This window comes from Festucalex cinctus, chromosome 16 (genome assembly GCF_051991245.1).
Source record: "Festucalex cinctus isolate MCC-2025b chromosome 16, RoL_Fcin_1.0, whole genome shotgun sequence".
Taxonomy (NCBI): domain Eukaryota; kingdom Metazoa; phylum Chordata; class Actinopteri; order Syngnathiformes; family Syngnathidae; genus Festucalex; species Festucalex cinctus.
Window position 1 is genome coordinate 18,309,042 of NC_135426.1, and position 23,885 is coordinate 18,332,926.

Consider the following 23,885-nt stretch of genomic DNA (forward strand, 5'->3'; position numbering starts at 1 on the left):
TACTTTCTTATACCCACACGTATGCAGAAGATTATGAGATTATAATGAGCATAAAAATAGTTTTCATTTGGGCAAAGGCTTTTATTCTTTTCTAACAACTACATCTGATTCTCAACTGGCACAACTTGTCCTGTTCTTCTGCTGCGTCACTTAAGGAGACAAGACCAAAAAAAAAAGAAAAGACCAGGCTGAAGATTTTGTCCATCCATCTTCCCTCACGCACAGAAGATCTGATGGCAACTGCAGAAATTCAAGTGCTTTGTTGGCTGTATCGGAGCAACTGTTTAGATTTGGTTTCAGTGATGTTGCACAATCCCACTGTGTCTTGATGATATCTGCTTTTCTTGAGGGAAATCAGAGCTGCGGATTGCTCGGACTAATACGCCGCTTGTTGTCTGGAGGAGCCAAAACTTGTTTTGTTGGTCGTGGGAGTCAGGGAGGTTGGTTTTCATGGTGCAGTATTTTACTTCCTTATGAAACATAACGACTTGTTGGTTAGTTTGTCTTAAGTGAGAAGATGTGTGGGAAGAAAAGCACAATTCCAGTTCCTAAAACTTATCATACCAAGTACAAACAGAATAGCGTAATGATTTATTCCAAGTGTATTTTACTGCCACAGCAATGCAGTTTTTTTTCGGCTGGTGTAGTTTCATCTTTTCTACAGTAGAAGGTCGTTCTCTGCTCCTAAGGACTGCAATTGTGTGCCTGCTATCAGTAAGTCAGCATGCTGGTACATGTCTGTTTTTGTCTTGTGAGATAAAGGTGCATCATCCACTGTTTAGTTGGCAGAAAACACTGGCCGTGTAGATGCAGTGTGAATATGAATGTGGTTTTTCCCCCTCAAGCATTGTACGCTACGTGTCCTAGAACAGTCAAATTAACATAAAGCGGCTATGTTTGTTTCACAAAATTACCTTAAAGTCTGTCCCCCCAACACCACATTGACTGAGGAGAAAATTTCAATCTTTCAAAGCGACCTGACATGAAGACCAGAGCAAAGTTTTCATTCAATTACTTTACAATCAAAGGAAAAAACTCACAAATCTAGGAGAAATAAATTGGGCATATTTGCAAGAAAAAAACTCTGAACTTGTGAGAAATACACATAATGTAGCTATAGTCTGGACGAGGTACTGGCTTTTGTCCACCAGGAGCCATTTAACGTGAAGATTCATTGGTGGTTAATGGAACACTTCATGAAATTAAAGGCTGGATGGAGACGGAGACTACACACAAACATTGAATGATTTAGGAACACTCACAAATGCATGTAAATATAGGCACACACTCACACATGACACTCTGCTAAGCCTCGCACTGTGATGTGAAACACTGATTCGTTTGCACCTAGGGTATACATTCTGTATTGTGCGATAGAAAAAAACACATAATTTAAAATATTTTTTAAACCCCTTCCTGACTCGTTCTTCCGCAAATCCCCTCAATCTTCTGCCCTCCTCCATCTTCAAACTATCTGCACTTTGAAGCTAACTGGAGTTAAATAGAGCATACAACAATACTCGGGCATAGATTCTCTCTGCTGTGCGTGAACAACTTCCCCTGGAGACAAGTTGTGGACCATATTCGATGTTCGCAATGGTCATCGAGCCAAGATTCATGATGAGGTTTGGTCTGGAGCACTCATGTTAACGCCTGTTGTATTATATGTGCGAAATGGTGCAATCTGATTGGAATTTAGTTACATTGGTTGGTAAGTCAAAGCAAAAGCAAGTATGAGCGTGTTCTTAGATTCTACTGTAAGCACTTTCATCTTAAATCTTGATTATAGCCTACATTTAGAGTAGGAGTTGCATACTCAGGGATGTTTTTGGAATGAAACAGCCGTACAGTCTAGCAGCTTGTCGTTTGTTTAAACAGTCTGCTGTGGTTTTGCTACCAAATCTCAGACTCTGCATGGGTCTTTTGCAGTTTGATAACATTCGTTGCGTCTCCTAATGTAGCCAACATTCTCGCATAGGGAATTCAATAAAATGCACAAGTTTACATTGACATTTTGGACAGCTTTCTTATCCCTTCAATTGAAAACATTTTTGGGGATGATGAAATCATTTTCCAAAATGGCAATGCATCATGCCACAGAGCAAAAACTGTGAAAGCATTCCTTGGAGAAAGACGCATCCAGTCAATGTCATGGCCTGCAAATAGCCCAGATCTCAACCCAATTGAAAACCTGTGGTGGAAATTGAAAAAAAAAGGTCCACAGCAAGGCTCCGATCTGCAAAGATGATCTGGCAACTGCAATCAAAGAGATTTGGCACCAGATTGATGAAGAATACTGTAAGTCACTCATCAAGTCCATGCCTCAGAGATTGGCATGCCTTATTTCCCTGCACTTGCTCTATAAAAGTAACATTTACTGACCAGTACAATGTTTTTTCTTCATTTCTTTTCGTGTTTCTGAAAGCGAAGATGTTGCACTTTGGAATGACCTTACGACTGTTTCATGCTTTTTATTTGAGTTTGATCTAGAGAATTAAACGTCTGAGTGAGTGCTCGTCCAAGACTGGTGATTCCATACTTTTTGCTCGGGGTAGTACATCCCTAATATTTAAGGACCAGACATAGATTGAATCACAAAAGCCCTTTGTGCCGTTTAGTATAATTGATATCAAATCACTTATTCTTTTATGAATGGCGATATGAATATTTCTATTAAACTCCACCCTGCAGTGTGAATTACGATTATGAGGTCAAAGATGGTGTTGATGATTAAAAAGAAGGCTCTCCTCACACGTCTCGCTCTTCACGTGACCTCAATCGTCCGATTCTCGATCATTGCTTCCGAGCTGAACATGCACGTTTTGATTTGCCACTTTATTACCGTGGCAATATTCAGGCTGTCAATGGTGGAGATTTAGAAGGTCAGGAAAGAGTGAATCAGAACCGGCACAGTGTATTATTACATCCCAGGGAAGCCTGTGTAACTGACATTTTTTTCTAGTCTGTGCACCGAATGACAGTGTCAATGGTGAGTGTGTCTTTCTAAACGCTACAGGTGGTCTCGTTATGATCGGACCACATCACAGGAATTGTCATTACAGAGCCGAGGAATTGCAGGCTGACAATTTCCACATGTCTAGACATGCCTTGGTTTGTTCTTCGTCATCCTACATTTTGAATTGAATTACATTTTAAAGCCACGAAGCGGCTCTTGATGAACCATCATAAGAATTTACACTTAGACATTGTTATTCTCCTGTTGCTATTTCCATTATGATAAATGTAAACAGAAGGGAAGCCTCCTTGCATCTTGTGTCGGTTCGGGTTGTTGCCATGGCAAATTCATACGTGACTGCGTTTGGATATGTGTGATATGAACACAATGCAGACAAATGAGCACCATCGTTCTTTCATTCAGTCGGCTCACTTTCAATGAATCAATGAAACGCTGAGCTGTGCCATGCAAATGATGTCTCTTTTGATATGGCAATTACTTGAACATTAGGTACTCGTCTAATGAGATTGGCTTATTTTCTCAACTGTGCTTTTCTTCCAATGCATCGATTCATCCCTTTCTTTTATCCTCGCCACACGGTGGCCTGCCAGGATTCCGCCATGCGTGCGTGCTTCTTGTTTTTCTGTTAATGTTTAATTTTGTCCTACAGAGCTCCACACGCATGTTCCATCTGTCCGTTCTGGCCGACCCATATGGGCAATGGCTCCAATTACGCACTTTGAGACCAACTCCCTGCCAATTGTGCAGATTTGTTTTAGAATTACTCAGAAGAGAGTGCAGGCATTTTCTTTCGGCGAGTTCTGTCGTCGTCTTCTCTTGCCATTGGAACCACATCGAGCATACAGACTATAATTGGCTCTTAATTGCTGCCGTGGCAACAGTACCATTTAAGTCCATGAGCTGTGTGAATGTGCCTACCGGTATATCGTGCACAAAAAGTAGGAAAAGCAACATGGGGCTGTTTACTCTCTTCCCCTCATTTCACTTTACATGTTAATGTTTTTACTAATGGAGCGCATGTATGTGTTTGTGCAAGACGTTTTTGTGTTGTCTTCTTTTTATGCCCCATTGCCGCTGTCATAGAATCTTCACCCATCACGCCAAGCCTCCTGTTGCCATAGTGATTCAGCAAAGCGTTTTTTTTTTTTTTTTTTTTCCACATGTGGTTGAAACCCCACAACAAACCCTTAAAAAGGGTCCTGAAGGAGCTGCAAGATGAAGAAAACATTTTGACAGTCAATTGCTGGGCACATATAGACAAAAAACTCACAAACATGTTCTTGGGATGTGGAGGGAAATTATTCAATCTGTTGGCTTTATGTCGCTGTTGAATTGTATCCTTGATTCTCCAGTAAATCATGACACAGTGCTGATTGTGGTTGATCAATAAGAACTAGTGCTGTCAAAATGAATTGATTAATCGACCAGTAATCAATTATCAAATTAATCGACAACTATTTTACTAATTGAGTAATCTTTTGGCCCCATTTTTTTTTTTTTTAAATTGTCCAAGTCCTTTTCAGCATATCAGCAATAATTGTGTACTGATTTCTGTAGTCAAAACAATGACTAAACTGGTTACATACTGTAGTACATCAATCCCCCCCCCCTTTTTTTTCCATCACTATATGAATACAAAACACGAAATAACCCCAATCATTGGTTAATAAACGGTAATCAGGGAAACAAAATGCTTTTGTAATAAACTTTAATGCAAAATTAAAATGAATCAGATTAATCAATTGAATACTGATAAGGTTTCCGTTTACTCAAATAGCTGCATCTTTGTTTTGACGGCACTCATCCTGTCTTGCATCACATTGATGAAAGGGTGAGCACATCGGCCTTTTAATGAGCGTAATGTAAAGCGAAGGAGGCTGCATAATATCACAAAAGCCTTTATTTGACTTCAAAATATTCATTGACAATACAAAACCAATGTCATCCTCTCCCTCGAAGCCGCCTACGCACAAAGCCTCGGTTCAAACTTCTTATCTCTCCGCCTCATTCATCACTCCATCTATGCACGTGTGTCTGTGCGTATGCGCGCGCGCGCTTCAATGGCATCAAGACAATGCTACACAGTTAAATCAGTTTGCACATGAAATCAAAGGAGCATGTGTGCTCATGCCAATGACGTCAGTAGCGTGTTATCTCCGGCATTGCCCTGTCATTATTAAGGCCTTTGCGTGTATGCGTGCGTCTGCATATGTGTGTCCATTCAGAGGCAACTGCCACCTCTTTGATTAAACTGCAAATTATTTATATGGCAAGAGCAGATTTACAGGGATGGCTTTATTCCTCTCTGCGGGATGCATGTCTATGTGTGAGTGTGTGTTTGTGCACGGCTTAATGAAAGCAAGCTTTCATTCATTCATTCATTCGAGTTCAAAATTCAGTGTTGCTTAAACACATTGAAATGACCAGCGCTGCTCTTACTGTTCCATAATTTAACTGGCTGCTAACATGCAAGTGTGCAAATCCCTAAAGAAAGAAATTGACACGAGTCACAGAGAGATTTTGTTCAAATAAAGTGAAACTCATGACCTGAGGAAGTAATATCACTAGCCGTGTAACAACGAGAAGAAAGATGAGTTGTGGGTTTTTGTGCACCGCAGTGCGCAAGCACACACTTGCTTTTCAAAGGCATCCCCTAAGCTTTGTTGTAGCATGAAGAGATTACATGCTTACCTGTAATCTGGGAGTCGATTTTTCTCTCCAAAATGAATAATAATTGAGCTGATGTTGTTAGGATCAAGTATTCCAATTCACCCTTTTGTGTACTAAAATATTCTTGGGCTCATTTTAAGGATGTAGGGTTGGTCAGTGGAATCATAATGTGCAGCCCGTTCTCGGATATTATTTTACTTTTTTTGTTTTTTGTTTTGTTTGTTCCTGTGTCAAACTTCCACTGTCATAACAATGGCAGTATTTAAACCCTATAACTGAACTATGAAATATATGAGAGAAAATTCAGATTCTTTGTAAATAGATGTATTGGTCCTTTTGGGACTTTCTTCTTTTCTTCTTTTTTTGAAAATCAACTTCCACATATGACTTGATTTGTGTCATATTTGATACATTTGGTCACAGTGCTTTAAATTCATACATTTATAACAGTCAAAAATATAATAATAGACATCAAACATATTAGTATTTCCCAAAATCAGAATATATATTTCCCACTATTAATAAGCATAGGCATCTCTCCTTTCTCATTTGGGGCGATCTTGCAAGGTTGCTGGAAAAGCCATCAGCTGGTTGATACTGCCCTCTAATGGATTATCCATGCAATGCATGTGTCAGATCATATACATCAAGGTTTAAATATGGAGAAGTATATTATACTCATGAAATAGAGGGCTCGAAATGTCTTGTATTTAATTTGATACGTTTAGCTTTACAGTGTTCCCTCGTTTTCCGCTGTGGTTAGGTTCCAAAAAATACCCGCAATAAATGAAATCCGCGAAGTAGCTAGCTTTATGTTTTACAACTCTTATAAATGTTTTAAGGCTCTAAAATCCCCGACGCACAATTTATACACTTTTCTCATTGAGGCATTTACATGTTCTCACATTTCTCTCTTGTTTAAACATTGACAATGTTCAAACCTTCATAAATTTTATAAAATGGGTATATTACTGTAAAAAAATCCGCAAAATTGCACTTTAAAAAAAATCCGCGATACAGCGAGACCGCGAAAAGTGAACCGCGTTATAGCGAGGGAAGACTGTATAGGGTGAAAGGATTATTTTAACGTACTTAACTAAAGCTGTTTCTGTACGAAGTTGATGAGCGCCGATTTTCAGATGAATGTATTGTCATCCTTTTTAAAACGAGAGGCTGCTGTCAGTCTCCATGTTAAATGTGTCACTGTCACCTTGTCCTTCTATTTAAGTGCCTCCCTCGCGAGCGCTCTCGTTTGCCAAACGCACACTGAGTGGAGCTGAACCGACACAATTACACAAGTTCAAATGGGAGGAAATGTGGTTGAGCCGCTAGCTCGCCATTCCAATCAATCACACCCTTAAGGCATTTCGGGTTGGGGTGAGGTTATTTTATGGATGATATTTTCTTGCTCTTGTGGTCGTAGCGGTGCTGCACGTGTGGGTTTGAGTTGCGCTCTATCTACATTTTTAGTGCATCCTTTCTCTCTCTCTCTTCTGACCTTTTTCCGCATTACACTGAGCTTGACATTTTATTCAATGAACATTTGCATCAATCCAAGGCAAATTATATTAGGAGCATTTCTATGGTGCCATCAGCTCTTATCCTTAACCATGGTTAGACATATGGATATAGTGGAGGCTCATATTCTTTCTCACAGTCTCAGTGTGGCAGTAATATTAGTCGTTCTTCACAGAGGATAAAGAATGAATGCCTTTGAGTATTATCATACTGTCTGTCACACTGGTTGTGTTCAGGGCCATTGCTTAAAGGGTAAGAACTCAAAGCCACTCAAGATTTGAAGAACAAACCCACATATATCACTTGTCAGCTGGAATCTTCGTAACCCCAAGACCAAAATGCACCAATAATACCTCGAGTTTACCTACATAAGCCACTGCTGCTTAGATGTGAAAATTAATATAAAGTATCAGCACTATAGAACCATATGCCTAAAACAACATGCTCGTTGATCAGTGTCGCTAAGATGTGAGCGGTCACTGTGTCACCCCGCTACTTTAACAAAAATATCTAGACAGAAGTAACAGCCGAAAGGTAGGCTTAAAATCTTCAAATGAAAATCGTGACTTCAATGTATTTCGTTTTTGTGAAAATTAGCGACCAACACGGTATTAGCAGTCATCTAGACCGCACCGGATTGGCAGCAACGATCAGACAATAAATCTTACCTTTCTATGAAAACTGCTTTCTTTCTGCCCACTTTGAGGTCTCCGCATGTCAACCACCGTTTAAGCTGTTGCACAATGTTTTTGTCGATTGAACCATGTTGAAATATTCACGCTTGGGTTGTCGTTCTCTTCCAAAATGATGTGTATGCGTGTCCTACGCTGTTATTTTGTCCGACTCATGCATATTAATGAGCAAAACGTGACGTCATTTGAGATCAGCCCAATTAGACTCTGGAGTAAAATGTACTCTACAGAATTTACCTCATGCTAATTCTTAGCCTATGAAGTTTTCCATGTATGTTGGCATCAAGGCAGTAGCGCATAGTTTTAAAGTATCTTTGTATGTGCGTACTGTATAACGGTCCCTTTGTGTGTTTTATAATAGATGCTCATTTATGCGTGGGCCAGTGTCTTGAATATATGAAAAGCCTCAAGTGCGCCCGTGTGCAGCTACAGCACAAACACTACATCCCACGCACTTGTCTTGTCTGGATTTGACGTCACCAACAACCACAACAACCATTATCGATGCGGGCAGGTGTTGCGTTCCCGTGTGTGTGCGCGCGCTTGACGGACAGTCCCAGTCCAAGGCCCATTACCAGGGGCAACCGGCAGCATGATCACTTGTCACGGTAGCAAACGTGGCGAGCGTGAGGTGAGAGGCAAAAAGGCAAGGGGAGGAGGTGAAGGTGACATGAGAACGAGGTAATAGCTGAGAGGCGTGAGAAAAACACAGAGAGCCAGGTCGTGCAGGAAACCTTCTGTTTTCCGTCTCTCTGTATGTGTCTGAACATGGTTGTTTTACAGAAAAGAGGTTCAAAATAGCAGAAAGGAGGAGTCTTGTCTTATGTGCCACCCTAATCAGCTGCTGGAGTTTTTTGAACACACACACATTAATTAAAGGGGAAGTGAACCCCATATGGAATATGAGTTAATCAGCAAAATCCAGCCGGTTTTATCCATCTCAGGGGACGGCCATTTTGCCACTTGCTGTCCACTGAAGATGATGTCAGTGTTTCTCAGGCAGCGACCAATCACAGCTCACCTGTTTTCTGTAGCTCCGCTGTGATTGGTTTTTCACCTGAGACCTGAGCAACTGTGATGTCATCTTCAGTCGACAGCAAGTGGCAAAATGGCCGACCCTGAGATGGATAAAAACGGCTGGATTTTGCTAAATAAATCATATTCCACAAATGTAATATTAATCAGAATGTCATGCTTAGACTCGTGAGGTCACATGTAACATGTTGTCAAGAAATGTTTAAGGTTGACCTCCACTTTAAAACAACTGAGCGAAGGAGCGAACAACATGCACTAGTATCTTCGCTCCCAAATGACACAATGAATGAATGAAATTTCACAAGTAATGAGTGTAGAGCCATTAAAGTAGCAGTCAGACTGAACATAAATACATTCATAGGAGGGCTTCTTTGCGATTTTTGGGTTGGATTTTTCTTGTTTTATCACACACATTGATATTTAAAAAAAAACAAAAAACGTAGCAAAGTCTTCTTTTAGGATATTTTTGTTTGTTCTGTTTTTACAGTGTTAGTTTAAATTGTTTAATCTTGTTTAATATGATTTCAATTCAGTGGCGCTGTACAACTATGGATTTTACAAGATTTGAAACGTTTTGATGAAGAGAGCTGTTGAATATTGAACAGTTAAGGATTGGAAGTTGTTTAGCATTTTGGCTAATTGGTGACGCTAAAGGCCGCTTTGTTGGTCCTGGCAGATGATCTCACGATGGGCTCATTTTCATTCATCACACTGCTTGTTTTTCTGATACAGCGCACACTTCCCCGAACACGCATGGAAAAAATAGCTGAATTTGAATTTCAGTTCATTTGCCTTTAATATTTGTGTCATGGATATTTCAACTTTGCGTCAGTGGAAGAATGCCTCCAGTGAATCAGTAATTAAAATGCTAATTTCCTCCGTTAGAAGCGGTTCCACTCACTTTGTTCCTCCGGCCCAGTTAACGAAGTTTTGAGAGCTGCACTCAATCACAGCGGTAACCACGGCGACACTTTCAATTGAGTAAACCAATTCGAAATGCACACAGTTTTCCTCAGCCACAAAATTAGATACACTTGCTCAAATAAAGAACCTTATCATCACTGTGCCTTTACAAAGAAAATAGCTCTTTTTTTTGTTGTTGTTGTATGTGTCCATCTACAATGCATTACACTGAGGGTTATCGTTAACATTTTGGTTCCTTATTTAAGCTACGTGAGAAAATATGAATTTAGATCTCTGTCTGTGTCTTTGCAGAGGAGCCTTTTCCGAGGTGGTCCTGGCCCAGGAGAAGCTGACGGGTCGGATGTTTGCAGTGAAGTGCATCCCGAAAAAGGCTCTAAAGGGGAAAGAGAGCAGCATTGAGAACGAGATCGCCGTGCTGAGGAAGTGAGAGCAGCGCAACTCACACACACACAAACACACGCATGCACACTAGTGTGAGCCATCTAATTCATGGTTACTGGGGCAACTATGCATCTCCTATCTTTCTTTGCCATGCATCACAAGCCCCTCCATCAGCCACCCCCAGGTCACGATCCAAATCCCATCTCGCATACATCGGATAGTCATTTTCACCACTGAAACATTTTTCAACGAGTGGGTTGACACTGCTTTGTGAAAGCTTATTAATTCATATTTCATCCTTTTTATTGAACATTATGAACTGACATTATTCTTTTATGTGGAAGTGTTTGTTTCTGTTACAACGCTTCTGGGACAAATAAGTCCCAACACTGTGAAGCTGATATGTTTTCAAATGATGTGAATATCATCGTTGTCTTTCATTTAATTGGCTCCATTTTAAGGCATTGAAATGTCAATTCACTAATGCAGTGTTTCCTAATCTTCATGGAGTCCAAAGAGAGAGATTCAAACCCAGACCTCGGAACCGTAAAGATGTGCCAACCACTCAATCACCATACCGCCCGACATACATTTATTTATGACAATATTACTAGCAATGACGTGAAATTGGTTAATTTCTTGGAGCACACTGGTTAAAAATTGGCACCTATGGTTTAAAGGCATTATTTTGCTGGCTACTGCTCATTTTTGAATGCATAAAAGGCATTAATGTAATATCCTTATTAGGGATGCACGATAATGCTATATTCAACCGATACCGATAAACCAATAATTCAGAAATTGTCGGTGATGATAATCGCTAAGTAGGCTGATAATTGTTTGCAAAATTAATTTCCATCCATCCATTCATTTTCTTGACCGCTTATTCCTCACAAGGCGGGTGCTGGAGCCTATCTTAGCCGGCTCTGGGTAGGAGGCGGGGTACACCCTGGACTGGTTGCCAGCCAATCGCAGGACACACAGAGACGAACAACCATCCACACTCACAAGCACACCTCGGGACAATTCGGAGCGCCCAATTAACCTGCCATGCATGTTTTTGACAATTAGTCAAATAATTGTCGATAATGATCGCCCACCGATATTATCGTGCATAATCCTTATTGTAGCTCATTAGGTTGCAAGGCTGCAGCTACACATAATAGAGCACCCTCTACAAAAAAAATAAAAACACAAATCTACTCATATGGGAACAAACAACTCGTTTCCCATTCGCAGTTCCAAAACAGAATTGTATGAATGAAAACGGCTTGATTTGTGTGAAGCTGTCGCATCTGCGAAGGGCTCTTCTGCAAGCACTCTGTCATTATCCCGCACGGACTTTTAATACACACACTCACACTATCGCTGTCTAACCTGTACGGCTTTGTCTGCACGCGTCTACTACCGATGAGTCACATCACGGCACTCTGCTTTATCGCCGGCTTGCCATCACAGCGCTCATGCACTCATAATGACTCGTATATCCTCACCTGGGCACCTACTGGGAATGCCTTTGAGTAGGAAGGATAGACCTGTGGGGATTTACACTAAATCAGTTGTGTTCAAGGTATTAGGATAATGCATGCACGCACGCACTTACATATACAGACTACTCCCCTGTCCCCTAACTATATAGAGAAATCAGGAAAGAAGTGAGACTACAGCTAGAAAGGTAAATGGAGGGTGAAAAAAAAGATGTCAAGGAAACCACATTTTACATTATTTAGTCATGCAAGCAGAATCGTAATGGCAAAGCTTATTGCCTCATTAGAAGTTAACATGTGACTGAATACGATTAAAGATGCAGCCCAGCCTTGGAATAACACATTTAACTCTTGGTTTGTCTTTACAGGATTAAGCATGAAAATATTGTGGCACTGGAGGACATCTACGAGAGTCCGGATCACCTCTATCTCATTATGCAACTGTGAGTTGAAACTGGTCAAGTATTTACAATGATAACAGATAAAAAGCTAAACAAGCTGCACATACCAAAGCGGGCTTGTACATGGTTCACCCATAGGTGGCCGACTGACCTCCTCTAGGGGCTTATATAAGAGGATACGCTGGCTGGTCTGGCAACATTCAGTCAAGTTCAGTGGAAGTAGTGGTGGAGGATTACACAAGCGTGGCGCTATTTGTAGCTCCGTGTCAATAGATTAGCGCTCATGTTTGGGGCTTCTTGATTGCGATGATCAAAATAGAATAGGCAAGATATTTGCCGTGGAATGGAAACTGCGTAAAAGATGTTGAATTCTAGTTTCCCCATCATTAATATAAAAGGCTTTATTGTTTTATTTCTCTTGGTTAAATCCACATTTCTTTGTAGATTTATTACAATGTGACATGACATTATGCCCAGCATTTGCTTTGCATAAAAATCATTGCCCATATTCAAATATTAATAAAGTTAATTTCTTATGGCATTGATTCATTTTGCGATTACCCACAGCATTGTTTGCAGTAAATACTTTTGTGTCTGGCGTAGGTAAAACAGGATGCGCTTAATTTAAATCCCTCTGTTGGCCAGACTACGCTGAGTTTCCTGTCCTCATCAATTATCCAATTAACAAAGCACGTGTGTTGTTGCCTGGCCTCTCCCTGGAACCTCCCCAATAGACTTTAACCATAGGTTTGACATCTTGTTGGCTAAAAAGTTTAGATTGGGTCCAATGGAACCGTTTTTGAGCTTTCCATTGTCCACAGTTTCTATTGTCACTTGGCCTTTTGACGGCAAAAGACAGTGAAATGGTCTCAGATGAGCCGAGATGTTTAGAATAGAATAGAATAGAATTCAACTTTATTGTCATTGCACTGTCACAAGTTCAGAACAACGAAATGCAGTTTGCATCCATCCAGAAGTGCTTTAGCAAGAATAAATTCTATATTTTATATAGTTTCTTTGGGAAGACCCAACCGCTTTGTCCACATGCACGTCTATCAGCATTTCTCATTTCTCACTTTTATCTCTCCGTCTGCCTTTGTCCTTCCTCTCTTTCTCCGTCCCTTCACACCTCATTTCCATCACCATCACCTCTTGCCCTCCACCTGCTCACATGGAATTCAGTTTGCTGCTTCTTTTTTTTTTCCTCCACCCTTCCTCCCTCCAGCAAGGCCATTTGCCGGGTCAGTGCACATCACTGACCATGTTTACAAGGTCAAAGGTAGCATCTGAAATGTAACCGCTGCGGTTTTGATGCAATCTTTTGAAATGTTGTAATGAAAATTGCAAATTTAAGCACAGATCAACTTGCAAATATAGCCCTCAATATTACTAACACATACTTCTCTCGTTTGAGACACTTGCAGCTTTCAGTGCACGTCTCTGCTCGAGCAGGAAGAAAAAACCCAAAATTGAGTTAGTCCAAATCCCATTTGTTGCGGCCTTTCGTGCCGCAGGCTGCACTCCACTATAACACCAACACAACCAGCATAAAGCATTTGTGTCATAGTTTCAGACTGACAGAAATACTGTACACTAAAGGAATACAAGCCCTTTGAAAAGTAAGACAAGACTCCCGTGGTTGTGAATTATTTCATCTAAAATTTTGTTTTATTTGTGTGAAGATTAATTTTTGTGTTCACACTGATACGTTTTATTTTGTGGGAGTATTTTTAGTGTGCCAAACTAACCTGCTGTAGTGTTCTTATTTTAGTTGAACACGTTACAAATTAGTGTGGCTGAAGCTGAAGCTCATATAACAGCGCTATTCCCACCAAATTTGTTTGAAATGGAGTCGGGAAGAAGGAGTCGTTTTGTTTTTACATCGAGTCGTAGCGTGGCAGATCAATGCAGTGTGACAGCATTTGCTTTGTTTCCTACTCAGCTTATGTAAGCACCGACACCGCGGGGAAAGCAATCGGTCCTTGCTGCTATGAAAATCGATGACATCGAGTGCAGGGAAACTACTGATGTTTTTTGTGTGTGTGTGTGTGTGACGAATTACATTTTTGTAAAAGGTGAATTGTTTACAACGTAATAGAGTAAGTTGTTGCGACACAGAAGCTGAACAAGCTAACTACTTCATCGTCAACATAGTATTGTAAATTAAGGCTAAGGGACTATACACTACTTGTCTGACAACATTCACACAGCATTAAAAGTTCAGAAGCGTTCAATCAGATTGCTACAATGTAAACATTTACTGCTCATACCCCCCAGGCGTCATATTTTGCACGATATCTGGGTTAACATCTGCTGTGATGTTGTACCATTGTTGTAGTTTGCTCTTATTTTCTGCTTTTTTTTTCTTTTTTTTTGCATTTTGTGGCAGCATTCTCTAACATGTTGACGCTTTATTGTTCTTAATCAATCAGTCAAGTCAGACAATGATGCATTCAAGTAGATGGGAGTTATGAATGCTTGTTTGGAAAAGTGACACATTGACAGCATTCAATTGGCGGCTTAGCAGAAAGTTGAAAAACGTGTTAAAAACAAAATGCCACTAGAGGAACAAACAAGTCCTCCCAGGATTTACAATTCATCACCGTCTTACGTTTGTTGAGGCGCTAGTACATAATTGTTAACATTGAATGAGATGTGAAACACTGTCATTCCTTTTGAAATGACTTCCCTTTCTGCTCCTGCCTAAAAATGAGAAATATTCTTTCAAAGTGAGTGGAATCGCAAGCAGCCTCTGACCACAGTCCCCATTGTGTGCACAAAAAAAAATATATATATATTTTTTTCTGATGAGAAAAATCCAATAGTAAAAGTAATTTCTCTTTTGTTAGAACACAAGTAGAAAAAAAAAAGACAATAGAGGAAGACTGTTCCACCCATCCTTTTCTAGGTGATGAAACTTTTAGACTTCTCTTGAAATTGCTTTTTTCATTGTAGAGTATGTACTTTAACACTGCCATCTTTGTAATATTTGCTGTCTAGTGGGTCAGAATTATTTAGTCGTCAGTGGTACCTCGATTTACAAGTTTAATTCACACTCTTAAATTTTGTTGTGCTTGTCCCAGGAATTCATGCTTTTCAATGTGCAAAGATGGTACTAATATGAGTAGGAAGGGCAAGTTTCATGTACAGTACATACAGCCTTCTTATCCAAAGTTAGCTAGGGGTGCTGTTTCAGGCAGCCCACTGCCTGGAAATGCTGACCCACACATTCCCCCCAACACACACTCTTATCCGCCCAATCCTCTATAGGGTTCTATTCTAAGAAGATCCGTTAAAGTTTATAACAATATGCATTGGCAGTTATGTAACAAAGAAACTTCTCACAAATTGAACATTTTGTTTTACATTGTTTAGCTGTAGTGTGTAATGATGTGTTATAGTTTACATTTTTGAAAGGTTTGAGCTGCTCATTTGGTGTGAACGTTTGAGTTTTGGAGTGAGAAGGTGTGGTTTGGTTTATGTAGCTTTAGAAAAGTGTGTTGTGTTCAGACATTGGGGAAAATGGAGGAAACATTTGTGAACTGTGTTTAATTAAGCATTTGAGACAAATTGAATTTTTCACTTTGAGATGGAATTGTCCAGCAGGGGGAGCTACTTGCCTGCTGATACTGACTTAGTGTGAAATCTGGTACTGTTTATTTGAACCCAACGCTATTATTCTGTTGTATGAGAATGGTAACAGGTGGATATGCTCGTTAATTGTACCTTCTGTCATTAATTGAAAGAACATTTAATCGCATCACTACACGTTGCTGATGCATCGAGAGATGATCAAAGATACATCATTTGTTGTAAATAAATAGTAAGTTTGAACTAATTAAGCAAAATTGGATGAGTTCCTTTACATCTCTCTATCTAACACATTGGCTGGGCATCACTCCTCTTGTGTATAGTAGTTTTGCACCTGAACAAGTCATTTCATGAAGTTTTGAGTCACCAGAGGAACATTTCAAAGAATCTGCTGCAGGGGAGCAGATGTTATATGTGTGTTTTTGGATCGAATGATCTTCTTTTTTTTTTTTCCCCATCCAATCTTGATGTTTAATTGGATGTTGGAAACCAGTTGCCTACTATTATACAAATAAACAGCCCTATTTGCTGATATCTTCAGAGGTTTTGTGGCCTCTTGGCAATGGCACCGTGCACAAACATTTCACCTGATCTTATCGATTATTATAAAATGCTTTTCCTGTGTCATGTATGCTAATAGTAATTAATATACACTTTAATTGTGCAGGGTGTCCGGCGGTGAGCTATTTGACAGAATCGTCGAAAAAGGCTTCTACACTGAGAAAGATGCGAGTACGCTCATACGACAAGTCCTGGATGCTGTGAACTATCTGCATAATCTGGGCATTGTGCATCGAGACCTCAAGGTAGGTAGCATACGCATAAATATGCTCTATCGCTCGCTCTTACCGTTTAAATGTCTTAAGTGCTGCACAGTAGTGCACTGTGACCATCTGTGATTTTTGTTTTTTACTTAAAAAAAAAATAATAATAATACAGTTGGTCAATCAGTATCTTCTTGGTCTGTCTTTCTCCTGTAGCCCGAGAACCTGCTGTATTTTAATCCCCATGATGGTTCGAAGATCATGATCAGCGACTTTGGTCTTTCCAAGATGGAGGGCAGCGGCAATGTCATGTCTACTGCCTGCGGCACACCAGGATATGTCGGTAGGTTACAGTCAGTGCCCATACGTTTTTGCACTGCATGTATTGTGGATGCTCAAGTGTCAATGTCATTTTTTTTTTTTCTTGGGACGGCCATGCCTCTCCAGCAGACATGAATAATTCAATGAGCGTGTGTTGTTTCCGTCTGACACCAGGCAGGCTGGGTCATCAATGTTTAGGCAACGTGCGTATGTGTGTGTGTGTCTGTGAATGCAAGCCTCACTCACTTCTAATATTAATCAGGCCACTGTGACAGACTCGTCCTCACCACTTTCCCCACTGAGTCAACATCAAGAGTGTGTGTACATCTGTTGTGACAAGAGGCAGATGTTCAACACACTTGTCCACACAAACAATCAATTGCTCAACTTGACACACAAGTCCAAGTCTCTTCCAGAATTTTTTTTTTTTTTAAGAGAAAATGGTTTCTAATAATGCACATACACCAAGCCCACTTACCCTCTTTTTAACTTATTAAAATTACAAAAACAAATAAACAAAATCTCCACTTGCAGAGTTTCACTTGGTCGTCTGCATCTAACTATCATGCAACAGTCAATAAACCAAAAAACGAGCAAGCCCGATCTTAATGATGACGAGCAAAGTGCAAAATATTTGCGTCATTGCCAAGCTAATGTTTTGGAGATCCTGCTTCCTCCAGTAACATCATCTCATCTCATTACTGTGCAAATGAAGTCCTTAATGCTCAATTCAGTGCCCTTAAGCATTGAGATGTGTGTGCTTTACTTCACACCACAAAGATCTATACTTTAAGTCCCATTGTTTGACATAGTCTGGTATTATTATAGCATGGATGAGGATTTCGACATAGCTAATTTAGTGTATACAGCACATAAATATAATAATCATTGTGCTAATCTTACATTCTAGAATAGAGAGAACCAGACATAATGACCTCACATGTTGGAATCCGGCAAAAGCAGCAGACATTCACAATGACTCATCTTGTAACTATAAACAAGTTCTCTCTGATTCAGCACATGTGCAAGCGTTAAATTTGGACCCATATATTTTTTTAAATGTAGCAGATATAAGAAGTCCACACACCCCTCTTCAAAAGACTGGCTTTTGTGATTTAAAAGAATATATATATATATATATATATATATATATATATATATATATATATATATATATATATATATATATATATATATATATATATATATATATATATATATATATATAACTTTTTCCACCATTATGTGACTTAAAACCTGTATAAACTCAAATGACGAAAAAGATGAAATCTTTTAGACTGGGGAAGTACAAAGAAACAACCGAGATTGTAATTGCGTACACATTTTTGTAAGTGGAGACGTGGCTGTGTTCAGAATTAACTTTCAAACTCATGTTAAATGGTAGTCAGTAGGGGTGTTAAAAAAAATCGATTCGGCGATATATCGCGATACTACATCGCGCGATTCTCGAATCGATTAAATAATAGGCAAAATCGATTTTTTTTTTTTTTTTTTTTTTTTTTTTTTTTTTTTTTGTTTAGGATTCACACCTTAAGCATGGAAGAATGTTATATGAACGGAACATTAAGCCTTAATATTTTATTTTAATGCTGTTTAAACATGAAACAGATTACAACCTCTATAAGACTGAAATTTCAGATAAATAAATAATACATTTTCATATAAATCTTACACTCTACAAGCTTACTGATTAGTATTTTCTAAATTTGAATGAAAAAAAATCGCAACAATCGACTTATAAATTCGTATCGGGATTAATCGGTATCGAATCGAATCGAATCGTGACCTGTGAATCGTGATACGAATCGAATCGTCAGGTACGAGGCAATTCACACCCCTAGTAGTCAGCATGTGGCTGCCTCCATTTTAAAGTACCATTTATTAAGCCCAAACAAAGTTTAGCTGTTCTAGCAGGCTTTTCTTGACTTTCGAGGCTATAGGTGACGTTAATACTGCAAAAAAAATAAATAAATGTATTTGGTGTTTGGACATGGGGTGTGTAAACTTATTTATGTCCACTGTTCGGATGTCAAATAGACGTCTACGTAGCCAAGTTTGTTTGAGGTCAAAGTTATTCTGAATGTGTTTCCTCATCCAGGGCTTGATCAAGAGATGTTTCACATTCAAAGTAGCAGGTCTCTCTGTGTTCGTAACAGTTGGCTCACCACCAAACTCAATCGTTCAGAATCCAACCATTATGGAGTTTGCAGCCTTTTAAAAACAGCTGCAGTTTCCCATAAAAATCTCCCACTCCTGCTTTAACATTACCCTCAAGCACTGGCTTTAATGGTACATAAACAAGCACAAAGCTCCTGTAAAACGGTCTTATCGGTAATTAAGAAGCTTTAAGTGCCAAAAGCTTAATCATTATGTTTGTCTGTTTTAGCGCCAGAAGTTCTTGCCCAGAAGCCATACAGCAAGGCAGTGGACTGCTGGTCCATTGGAGTGATCGCCTATATTCTGTGAGTCATGCATTTTATTTTTACAAAAATGATCATACAAACGCTATGGAAAGGAGTTACTTGAACCAAATGGTTACTCTTCATTCTATACGGACCCAATCAAACAGGTGTTCTCTATGCACATAATTACGGACCATTTATTCCCAACAACTGTGCTGTCGAACATTAGATCAGGTGTGGTGCAGGAAAGTATCCTTTTTTCACTTCCCTGGTCTGAAAACTTTTACTTATCAACTACAAATCATGTGTCTGTATTCATCTTTTTGCCAGTGATGAACAGGCTGCTCAATGAACTGCTCCACTCGATGGCAGAAGGCACAATTTACCAAAAGGTTGCCTTTCGTACAAAAAAATTATACTCTAAAAATAGTTGGGTCAAAAAATAACCCAAATAATCTCGCTTTATGAGTTATTAATTTAATTTGACCCAACTTTTTCGGTTAAATAACTCACAAAGTTGGGTTGGCTCATTTTTTTTACCTACCGGGTAATTCAATTGGGTTATTTCATCAGCCCAAACAGTTGAGTCAAATTAATAACCCAAAAAGCAACCCCAACAAACTGGTTTGAATTGTGAGTTGTTCATTTAGTTCTTACAATTTTTAGGACTAAACACAATTTCTCTTCGTAACATTATGTGGCCCTTGTGTCCTTCTGATTTTCTGTATGTGGCCCTCAAATGAAAAAGTTTGGACACCCTTGACTTAAATGATGCACTAAAGCTCAACCTTATGTTATCCATAAGTAGCATGAAAATGCCATTAATTGCCACACTTCCCAATCACGTTTATTAGCTAATGTGTGTGCTGGGTGCAGTGATGATGATGATGATGATTATAGTGATGGCGATGTTGCTAGGCGCCGTCATCTGAACCAGATGCGGTCTGCTCGATGTCCTTATATGGAAATAGAGACATATTGTTCTGCTTGTTTTGTCTTCTGCTTCACCCTTCCCGTGCCAACTCACTTCTGACCTCCTCGCAAACACGCACACGCACGCACATGCAGGTGTTTGTGTATGTTACTGAAAAGAAATCTGAACTTAAGTGTCCTGTGGTTCCTTTTACCTTTTTTGAGGCATTTGTTTGCTTGAGGCCCCAAATCCGGTGCACACATTTCAGATTTCACTGTAATCCTTCAGAGGTGTGTGTTTATGTCTTCATCTGGACCCCGCTGTTGTGCGTCTGTGTGTTCGCCACCCGACTAGGGTTCAGAGGTCAGAAGGTCGAGGTCAGCAGCGGGTTAGTGGGACGAGGAGTGTGAGAGATGGCCTCAAAGGACACACACACACAGATTTGTGAAGTGCTCAAAGAGAAAGAGCGGCTCCCCGCTGGCAATTTGCACAATTAGTCTGGCGATTTAGACCTTGTTAGCTTTTAGCTGCTGCTCAGGTGGAAAGATCACATCAGGTAATCAGCCATGATAATCACCTGGGATTTTGTGGGCGCCATTGTCTTGGATCGTAGGTGGGCGACAGCCAAGTATTACGTGAGCGGATATGCAATAACGAAACGTCTTTCTTTCTTTCCTACTTTCCGCTGTGCACATTTGAAAGTTTTCAGTCAGGTTGACGTGACCGTTTGGAGTTTATCACCTTAAGAGAACGCAAAAACACAAATCATGGAAAGTTTTTTTTTTTTTTTTTTCCTTGCAGGAGGCAGCACCTTGCCTCCTGTTTCCTTCATACTATTTTGTTGCGTGTGTGTCTGTGTGAGTGTGTATCGATGGGGAACGGCATTTTAATGAGTCTTTCGGAAAATCTCAGTGCATCCAGAACTTTAGTAATGAGGTGCAGATGATGGTTTGTTGGATCGGCATTAATTACAATGGGAGATTGAGGCAATTTGTCTTCAACACTCCAAATCTCATGTCAGCTTGATGGCAAGGGTGCAAGTAGTGTGAAATCACTCCAAAAGGAGCACTGTAAAAATGATGAGACAAAGTTTATTTTGCAATTAAATGAATGCTCTCTATTAAATAGGCCTGAACAATTTTGGAACAGAATCTAATTGTGTGGTTTTCCTCCTCACTATTGTGATTGCATTTTAATATGTGATTTTTTTTTTTCAAGGCCCTCTTACCATATATATTTTTTAACAAATGCACAATAAACTATCAGATGTATTATACAGAAATGTTTTGGTATTATAGTTTAAGCTTACACTAAAATGAAAACAAATGGACCAAACATAAATCAGTAAGTCATAAATCAGATTACAATACTGCACACACATCTACAACATGATCACTTCAATTTTTCACATTTCTTGAAACAATGATATATAAATATGTGGACTGTACTTCTAACACAGTGACATTACGTGTAGACACTATTTGTCCCATTCATTTACTGCACCGCTTATTCTCACTAGAGCTATCGTATATAAATATATGAGATATACATAAAGATATATAAAATGATGCAGAAGTTGTTCATTTTTTCCCCCAGAATTGTAGCCTTTGCAATCTACTGCATTACAATGTCAGTTTGAATTTGATCAATTGTTCAACCCGAGTATTAAATATAAAATACATATTAATAAATCTGCAATAAAACAGCACAATCTGGTAGCCCATCATTCATTTAGCAACGTTCGGAATATTTCCTACCCTGGCACTTAATTAACCTAATGGAAGTACTCAACTTGAATGATGTCAGATTCAAGTGTAATCTAATTTACTCGCTGATGAATTAAATGAAAGAACGAGTGAATGACAAAGCTTCCTGTCCGCAGGTTGTGTGGGTATCCTCCCTTTTACGACGAGAACGACTCCAAGCTGTTTGAACAAATCCTCAAAGCCGACTACGAGTTTGACGCACCGTACTGGGATGACATATCCGACTCTGGTGAGAACTTCCTCCGCCATCATCATCATCCTTTTCTTGACTGTGTCGTCTACTCGTATTTTATTGCAGGGATGAAATTTTGAGATTTTTTTTTTATTTTTAATTTTTTTTTGTAGTTTTGCCCCCAGACAGTTCCTTACAACCGTTAAAGGAGAAGTCTGTTTTTTTTTTTTTTATTAATATGTTCTATGTAGCCCCACTAGTCTAAATACTGTTTTCTGGAGAAGGCAGCCATTTTGTCACTTGCTGTCGACTAAAGATGACATCACAGTTGCTCAGGTCTTATGTAACAACCAATCACAGCTCAGCTTCAGAAAACAGGTCAGCTGTGATTGGTTGTCACCTGAGCAACTGTGATGTCATCTTCCGTCGACAACAAGTGGCAAAATGGCCGCCCCCTTAGATGGATAAAAATGGCTGCATTTTGCTGCATGACTCCATATTCCAAAAATGTAGTATAAATTAGAAGGTCACGTTTAGACTAGTGAGGTCACATAACATATAATTGACGACAAATATTTAATGTTGACTTTCTCTATAAAGCATTGCTTAATGCCTGCTCTCATTTGCAGTTTTTCAAATTAGGGCCACAGCTGTTTGTCACTCGCAGTTAATGTACTCTAAAAATTGACATGTAAAACAAAAAAGAATGAAATATTGTGTCTTTATGCTCCAAAAATGTTCAATCAAACTATATAATTTCTTCTAATGAATTTCCGCTAGCAAAACACAGAGCTGCAGTAATACTAGTAGTCTAAGCATATATTCTATCTGCTCTGTGGAAGCAATGACCATTACTGAAACTTGATGATTGGGGACCTTCTCTGCCTCTTCTTCTTGTTCTTCATTACACTGCATGTCGTGCAGTAAATCTCAGTGCTGCCAGGCATGATGTTGAAGACGCCTAACTCTAAATGTGGACTTGCTACGTATACAATATACTTATAGGTGTGCAAAGGATGAATTGTGAGCGAGGAACAATGTCTACAATAGTGATAAGTGAATAATAAAACATAATGTAACGTTACATAACAAATGTAATAATATTTTCCAGCCAAGGATTTCATTAGCAACCTAATGGAAAAAGATCCAGCCAAGCGGTTCACCTGCGAACAGGCTCTCCGACATCCCTGGTGAGTGACACGCGATCAACCCACACCCGCACAGTGATACAGCAAAGGCAGGCTGACATAAAGACATCAAATCAATGGAGATATTGATTCAGTCATGAGTGCCAACAAACTATGCGTGTGTGCCAGGATCGCCGGGGATACGGCTCTCTGCAAGAACATCCACGAGTCTGTCAGCCGGCAAATTAGGAAAAACTTCGCCAAGAGCAAATGGAGGGTAAACGTGTTTCCCGCAGTCACTTAAGATTATTTAGTGTGAGTCCATCAATGATTGTTTGCGCTGGTGAAGATGGGTCACACGCTGTTTCTCTGCCCTCTCCAGCAAGCGTTCAATGCCACGGTGGTGGTTCGCCACATGAGGCGGCTGCAGCTTGGAAGCAGCATGGGGAGCAGCGTGGACGCTTCCAACCCCCCCGCCAGGCCGAGCCAGAAGCTGGCACAAGGTCCGAGTCAGGTCGACCGGGACAGGCCGGCTCCCAGCCAGAACGCCGGCTCAGCCGCTACCCAGACTTCAGCTTTTGACAGCGTAGCAGCGCCACGCAAGGAATGTGAGTAGCGCGTTACAAACAACATAGGCGCATTCGACTGTTGACTTATTTTTTTTTTCACCAATTTTCAAAATTGTGAAACATGAAGATCTCAAGAATATTGCATTATTCACTG

At 39.7% G+C, this 23,885-nt stretch overlaps 1 protein-coding gene across 2 annotated transcripts in view; it reads left to right on the plus strand.

Annotated features, from left to right (window-relative positions):
• camk1da (calcium/calmodulin-dependent protein kinase 1Da) overlaps positions 1 to 23,885 on the plus strand; it is a 32,767-nt gene that overhangs the window by 4,368 nt on the left and 4,514 nt on the right. For both annotated transcript variants that reach the window (XR_013278872.1, XM_077498770.1), the window contains exons 2-10: positions 10,108 to 10,239; positions 12,053 to 12,127; positions 16,344 to 16,482; positions 16,657 to 16,783; positions 19,169 to 19,244; positions 21,980 to 22,092; positions 23,147 to 23,225; positions 23,352 to 23,439; positions 23,545 to 23,770. Coding sequence is in view for 1 of the 2 variants with exons in the window: in XM_077498770.1 (XP_077354896.1) it covers positions 10,108 to 10,239; positions 12,053 to 12,127; positions 16,344 to 16,482; positions 16,657 to 16,783; positions 19,169 to 19,244; positions 21,980 to 22,092; positions 23,147 to 23,225; positions 23,352 to 23,439; positions 23,545 to 23,770 (1,055 nt within the window). In the remaining variant the exon portion in view is untranslated. The remainder of the gene's footprint in view (positions 1 to 10,107; positions 10,240 to 12,052; positions 12,128 to 16,343; positions 16,483 to 16,656; positions 16,784 to 19,168; positions 19,245 to 21,979; positions 22,093 to 23,146; positions 23,226 to 23,351; positions 23,440 to 23,544; positions 23,771 to 23,885) is intronic.